The sequence below is a fragment of the Podarcis filfolensis genome (genome assembly GCF_964270895.1).
Source record: "Podarcis filfolensis genome assembly, chromosome: 2".
NCBI classification, from domain to species: domain Eukaryota; kingdom Metazoa; phylum Chordata; class Lepidosauria; order Squamata; family Lacertidae; genus Podarcis; species Podarcis filfolensis.
In genome coordinates, this window is record NC_139605.1 from 73,292,780 (window position 1) to 73,299,543 (window position 6,764).

A 6,764-nucleotide genomic window follows, 5' to 3' on the forward strand; every position below is an offset into this window, starting at 1 on the left:
CAAACACCAAGCTTGCAGTCTTCCCTTTCCCTCATGAAGGACACTGCCAGACTGCCACACTTTTGTTTGACTCTCATCCTGTGCCCAACAAGGGTGCACCTTTATAACCCACCACACAAATACAGGTACATTGCCGTAAAGAGCACTAGCTAAATAGCTCTCTAACAAATCCCAAAGCTTGTGCTGCTTTTTTTATTGTTCCAGAGGGATGTTTATTGTAGGATGGATGCGTGCTGCTCACGCAAGTGCACTGTTATATCTAAATGGCACCACGAAGCCAGTTTTAAACGGCAAGAAAACAGCAAAGACTTGACGGTGGCGTCGTATAACCTCCGCTCAAACGAGGGCGATTGCTCGTCTGGAAGCGACGGGGGAACCTCCGCTGGCCATAACAGAGAAGCTCTGCTAGCGGCTATGCTCTCTCTGGCAACTAAGAGAGATTTAATTCCTGCCAGCAGAGGGCAATGGCGGGGCCCAGAGAGGTCTATCGACGCCCCACACTTTCCCCATACAGTATTCCAAGTCTAGATAGCAGCAAAGAATATGAATGAATCTGGAATGTGTCCTGAGCGCGCTTCTGGGTTTGTAAGCCGTTTCCTTTTCTTCCAGCACATCGTGTGCCCTTTCCTCACCGCTGCTCAAGGCCAGGCTCTGGCTGGCAGAAGCCCGGGAGGAGCGAGGCGGCAGCGCGCGCGGCGTTGCATCAGTCGGCTTCCTGCAGGAGCGGGGAGGGCTCTGGGCATGCGGACATTCAAAGTGACTTTGCCGTTCGGGCTGCTCGATGACGCGAGCGCTCGCGGGATGGGCGTGTCTGTCTGGCTCCCCGCCGAAGTGACGTCTTCCCAGGCACCGCGGGTCATGTGACCGGGGCCCATTCACAAAAAAAAGCCGAAGCAGCAAACCGCGGCTGGCGCTATATAAGGCGAGGCTGCGCCGCTCGTCCAGCAAGGAAACTGCAACAGACAAGCAACGAGCAGCAGCTGCCCCGCAACGGAGGCTGCCAACACAAGAGAAAGAGCAAAGCCCAAGCTAGCGGCTCTGTCGTCTTTGCCATCTCCACGTTCAACGATCCAGACGTGTTTACTTTTTGGAACCGGGGTGGGAGTTACGGACCCCCGCGAACAAGGAACAAGAGAGGCAGCTTTTGTTTGGCAAGAAGCGCTGCCGCGGTTCGAGACGAGCTCGGCGGGACTAAACAAAGAGGCGCCCGGGGAAAGGAGACAAAAGCGGCTGCCCAGCGCCCTTTCGCCCACCGCGCTGCCTGCCCTGCCCCGAGCGATGGTCAACATGCAAGTGTGCGCCCTGGACTGCGAGACGCTCCGCGAGCTCCTCCAGGACCGCTGCGTGCAGTGCCTGGTGCTGGACTGCCGCTCCTTCTTCTCCTTCAACTCCTCGCACATCGGCGGCTCCTGCAACGTCCGCCTGAGCACCATCGTCCGGCGGAGAGCCAAGGGGGCCATGGGCCTCGAGCACATCCTGCCCAACGAGGAAGCGCGCGCCCGGCTGCAGAAGGGGCTCTACCACGCCGTCGTGCTCCTCGACGAGCGCAGCGCCGACCTGGAGGCGCCCAAGAGGGACAGCACCCTCCTGCTGGCCCTCAACACCCTCTGCCGGGAAGCCCGGGACACCCGCGTCTGCTTTCTCAGGGGTGAGTTAAAAGGCTTCACACACAGAGAGAGGGAGGTCGCCTTCCTCAAGGCGCCCTCTGCCCTGCCAATCCACCTCCCCTGGGCTTCAAAAGTCCGTAAGCCAAAGGCCCGCCGGGTAAACGGAATTAAGAGCAATACGTAGTAATAATAACAGATATTGACAAATAGCCTAGGGCAGTTGCATTGTTTTAACAGAGGGGCTTATAGGAGCGGCCACTGGGCTGTCAATGGAGTTTTACCTCCCCTTCCTACCCCACCCCCAGCTACTTAGAGTTTGTTCCTCGGACAATATTAACCTCTTTTCTTCTTTATTTTCTTCTAGGAGGTTATGATGCCTTCTCGTCTGCCTGCCCTGAGTTGTGCACCAAACCATCTGCTCCCAAGGGCCTGACTCTGCCGCTCAGCGCAAACAATGTGCCTGGCAGCGCAGATTCAAACTGCAGCTCCTGTGGGACTCCTCTCTATGATCAGGTCAGTTGGGGAGAATCCATGAATCACTTGCTTTTTTTTTTAAATTACACTTGCTTTTAAAATTATTTTATTTTATTTTAATTACCATTTGGACTTTTCAAAAATGCCTGGAATGGAAAGACACAAATGTGTGTATAAAAATATTCCTTTTGGAAATACAAGGCATTCAAGGCAAAATGAATGTTTCATTATAACACAACAACTTTATCAAAGTGTGGAGCCTATTTTTGCCGTGGGATTAACAGACTGTGTTTCTTTGTCTCCTTTATTTTAGGGTGGTCCAGTGGAGATCCTACCTTTCCTGTATCTAGGCAGCGCCTATCATGCTTCCAGGAAAGATATGTTGGATGCTTTGGGGATCACAGCCTTGATCAACGTTTCTGCCAATTGCCCAAACCATTTTGAGGGACACTATCAGTACAAAAGCATCCCTGTGGAGGACAACCACAAAGCTGACATCAGCTGCTGGTTTAACGAAGCAATTAACTTCATAGGTAAATGAGTCCCCCCCCCCCCTCTCTCTCTCTCTCTCTCTCTCTCTCCCCACTCCCTACATATTGAGTTCATAGTATCCCTTGGGTGCCAGCACCTTAGCAGACACTTCCAGCATCCTTTAAATTTGAGATGCAGGGTATTTCCTTGGGGATCAAAATAGCACCGGCTGAAATAAATCTGTAGCTACGATGGTGCTTGGGCTTCTTTTAGAAGATAGCATTGTGAAATCCCAAAAAGCATACTAGACTAGTCATTGGATCCACTAGCATGGGTGTTGGAAGGATCAGCTGGTAATCTGAACCAGTCTCATGCTGACAGAATTTTCTAGCAAGCTTTAGTGGCCACAATTGGAATAGGTGATTATAATCAAGTTGAAACAGAACATCCATATTGGGTTATTTGCACACCTTCATTTGTGCATCCAGCTCCATTCCCAGCTGTGTGACGTATTGCTATAGCTGGTTAGGCAAGATGGCCCCTCAAGCACAGAGAGTGAAAAGCAGCTTTGAAGCTTTGCAGGAAAACTCTTGCTAATGTTGATGTTTTGCTTGCTCCTTCAGACTCTGTTAAAAACGATGGTGGGCGAGTATTTGTTCACTGTCAGGCTGGCATCTCCCGCTCAGCAACCATCTGCCTTGCTTACCTTATGAGGACCAACCGAGTCAAACTGGATGAAGCTTTTGAGTTTGTGAAGCAGAGGAGAAGCATCATCTCCCCCAACTTCAGCTTCATGGGGCAACTGCTGCAATTTGAGTCCCAGGTCCTTGCTCCAAATTGCTCGGCAGAGGCTGGGAGCCCGGCAATGTCTGCACTGGACAGAGGAACATCCACTACAACGGTCTTTAACTTCCCCGTCTCCATCCCTGTCCACTCTGCTTCCAGCGCACTAAGCTACCTTCAGAGCCCCATCACCACCTCTCCGAGCTGCTGAAAAGCAGGTGCAGGTGGGCCCTGTACACAAAGACTTGATGCCCTTTGCTGTTACCTGAGAAGTGCAATAACTTTGAGGGCAGGTCTGTTAGCTTGCACCGGACTCCTCTCATTGCAGTTACAGAGCAATACAAGATCCACCAGCTCAGAGCAGCATCTCTTGACTCCAGAAAGCCAGGTTCTTTCTGCTAGATCTTGCCGAGATGCATTTTTGACCAATGTTTGGATGCTGCCTACAAAGGAGAAAAAGCATGCAGGACATTTGCTTTCTACTCCTGAAATAATTCCTCTTTTACAGTTTTTCTGTTTGTCAGTCTGTTTCAGTAGCAAATCTGAAAGTGTTCTCATTCCTGGGTGTGCTAGGCTGCAGTCGAACTGTCCCCTTGTACAAGGATGTCCAGATATTTATTTATTTTTTACAGTGTAATTGCTTTGTGTGCGTTCTGCCTTTCAAGTCTGAAGTTTCATTTTCTTTTTGAAAGAAACAAACAAAATACCTCAGTATTTTTTAGGTACTGTAATCCTGTAAATAGATCTTAAGAACTGTATTCCGAAGCACTGACATTGAAAGCACAAAGGAGTGTTTGTGTTTTTGGGTTGCCAACAGTTACATGTTTTGCTGATTTATTTATGATGTGAAATAATATATTTCTTCTTATCAAAAGAAGAACATGGGTTTTGTTATGATTGTGCCTTTTTATACAAACCAAATAAATTATGACATTTCTATTGAAGAAAATATTAATTCTTTTATAGATCCTTCCCCCACTCCCTTTTCAAAATATGCTGAAAAATTGCAACGGTAAGTATGTGAAGTCCAGAAAGCAGACATCTCCTCCTTTGTACTAGCCCTGGGCTCCATAGGACTTATTGCAGGGTCCCTAATGGTGCCGTAGAAGAATCCAAGCCCCACTACAAAGTCATTTGCCAAAATCCAGTAAGCACCACATGTAGGATCTACCCTCTTGTGCTGTACAAATGACTATTGCAGTTGAGAGAAACATACACACCCAAGCTATTAGAGCGGGGGGGGATGTGAACCCCAAAACAGATTATTAGCATTCTTTACTATCTGGATCAGCTATTAATTGGCAGAGGAGGAAAAGGGGTATACTGATGATAGGTAAAGGTAAAGGGACCCCTGACCATTAGGTCCACTCGCGGATGACTCTGGGGTTGCGGCGCTCATCTCACTTTATTGGCTGAGGGAGCCGGCGCACAGCTTCTGGGTCATGTGGCCAGCATGACTAAGCCACTTCTGGCGAACCAGAGCAGTGCACAGAAACACCGTTTACCTTCCCGCCAGAGTGGTACCTATTTATCTACTTGCACTTTGACGTGCTTTCGAACTGCTGGGTTGGCAGGAGCAGGGACCGAGCAACGGGAGCTCACCCTATCACAGGGATTTGAACCACCGACCTTCTGATCGGCAAGCCCTAGGCTCTGTGGTTTAACCCACAGCGCCACCCGTGTCCCAATATTGATGACACCCAGTCTCAAAAACAAAAAAACCACCACCATTAGACGTGATCTATGTTACTAACTAATCTAAAAATGATGAAAGTTGGGAAGGGGGCAGAGAGTGGGTAGCCTTGGGTGTTGCTGCTGCCTCGGGACAACTTTGGGTTCGAGCCTACAGCACAGTAAGAAGGCATCCAGGCACATCTATGAGGGCATCATAAATGTTAGTGAACTCTGAGCAAATAGCAAGGCCGTGTATAGGGAAAAGGGTCCAAAGCTGTTTTGTCCCATCCTGTCTCCACCCCCCCCCCGGCTTTATCTTGAGTGTGTTAGGATAGGTTTGTCATTAGCTACTTTCTTGGTCATTAAGGGTGACTAAACTTGCCAGTGATCAAGTTTAAGCAGTAAGTCCCAAAGATCTATGCAGTTTCCATTGTGAGTGATGCTTAAGGTTGGGTTGCATTGCCTAAGGCTGTGTTAGAGGTGCATTGAGCTTCATTTTCTCTCAAACTAGTTCTAAGGAAAGAGGAAAGAGAAGGGGAAGCCATCATGCATGCTGGGCCATGGAAACGTGGGCCAAACTACTCCTAATTAAACATACTTTTAAAAATAAAATAAAAAATGCTTACTTTTATTTGGCCAGGATCAGGGATTCATGCTGATACCCTATTTAAATTGCCATCCCCACAGATACTTGCCCCTAAGGGCACTGTTAACTGCAAACAGTTGCAGTTAACAGTGCTCTTAGCAATACCATTAGCATCTTGCCTCTCTTCCAGGAGTGTAGAGTCTGCTTACATGGTGGAGCAGGGAGGAATGTGTGGGGAAGGAGCAATAGGGGCATGAGTGGAAGGCATAGTCTCAGGTGTGGGGAACCTTTGGCCCTCCAGATGTTGTGGAACTACAACTCCCATCAGCCCCAGCACGCATGGCCAGTTCAACAACACTTGGAGAACCAGAAGTTCCCAGTACCTGGTCTATCTGGTCTGTTCTTTCCTCTGCAAAATCTCCCTTCTCCATGTGGAATGTTCATAAGGTAAGTTAGCATTGTTGCTCCCATTTCACAGGTGAGATTATAAGTGACTGTATATTGTCTTAAGGACACCAAAGAAGTTCTATAGCCGAGATTTAACGATCCCCATGCCTACCCTTTCAATGCAAAGCAATGTCATTGAGTGACCAGTGCATACAGGATAATACAATGTGGACTCATACAGGGATCCAGGGCCAGCTCTATGATGAGAAAGAGGAAGGCAGCTGCCTCAGGCAGCAGATGCTGAGGGGTGGGGTGGAGACAGAGCTGTGAGTGCCATGTGGTCTGCTCCCCTCAAGTACCTTTCACCACTATTGGAGTAAGCTTCAACTACCAATCCAATTGGCTTCTGCATGCACCTGGGGGAAGAGCACCATCTTGTCCTCCGCCTCAGGCAGCAAAATTTCTTGAGCTGGCGCTGCTGGGATCTTCCTAATGCCAGTGGGCAGACAACAGAAAACACTTTCCTTAGGAATTTGGTAAGTAGAACAGTGTGCAGGACTGTAGCCAACATGTCCTTTTCTGGAATAATTCTTCACCATGCACCCAAAGAATCCTCTTATGCTGAGTATTTTATAGTCTTGATTGCTTAACTTCAGTTATCCATCTGTAAAATGGGAGTAAAACCAGTTTTCTTGAGACATACAGCCAATCTGGCATTTGTTCCCATCCACTTTTATATTCAAGGCTAGCACCCTAGTCTCTGGATGAAATTATCTCTTGCA

At 48.5% G+C, this 6,764-nt stretch overlaps 1 protein-coding gene across 1 annotated transcript; it reads left to right on the forward strand.

The window, feature by feature from the left end:
- Positions 1-520: 520 nt before the first annotated feature.
- DUSP1 (dual specificity phosphatase 1) lies at positions 521-4,284 on the forward strand. The gene is made up of 4 exons (XM_083599142.1): positions 521-1,648; positions 1,972-2,120; positions 2,395-2,614; positions 3,176-4,284. Exons 1-4 carry the CDS (start codon positions 1,279-1,281, stop codon positions 3,544-3,546), a joined length of 1,110 nt encoding a protein of 369 aa, XP_083455268.1. The 5' UTR covers positions 521-1,278; the 3' UTR covers positions 3,547-4,284.
- The last annotated feature ends 2,480 nt before the right edge of the window (positions 4,285-6,764 follow it).

Coding starts and splice junctions, on each gene's coding strand:
- DUSP1 (XM_083599142.1), top strand. CDS start 1,279: ATGGTCAACATGCAAGTGTGCGCCCTGGACTGCGAGACGCTCCGCGAG. Junction 1,649..1,971: donor CCGCGTCTGCTTTCTCAGGG/GTGAGTTAAAAG, acceptor ATTTTCTTCTAG/GAGGTTATGATGCCTTCTCG. Junction 2,121..2,394: donor GGACTCCTCTCTATGATCAG/GTCAGTTGGGGA, acceptor CCTTTATTTTAG/GGTGGTCCAGTGGAGATCCT.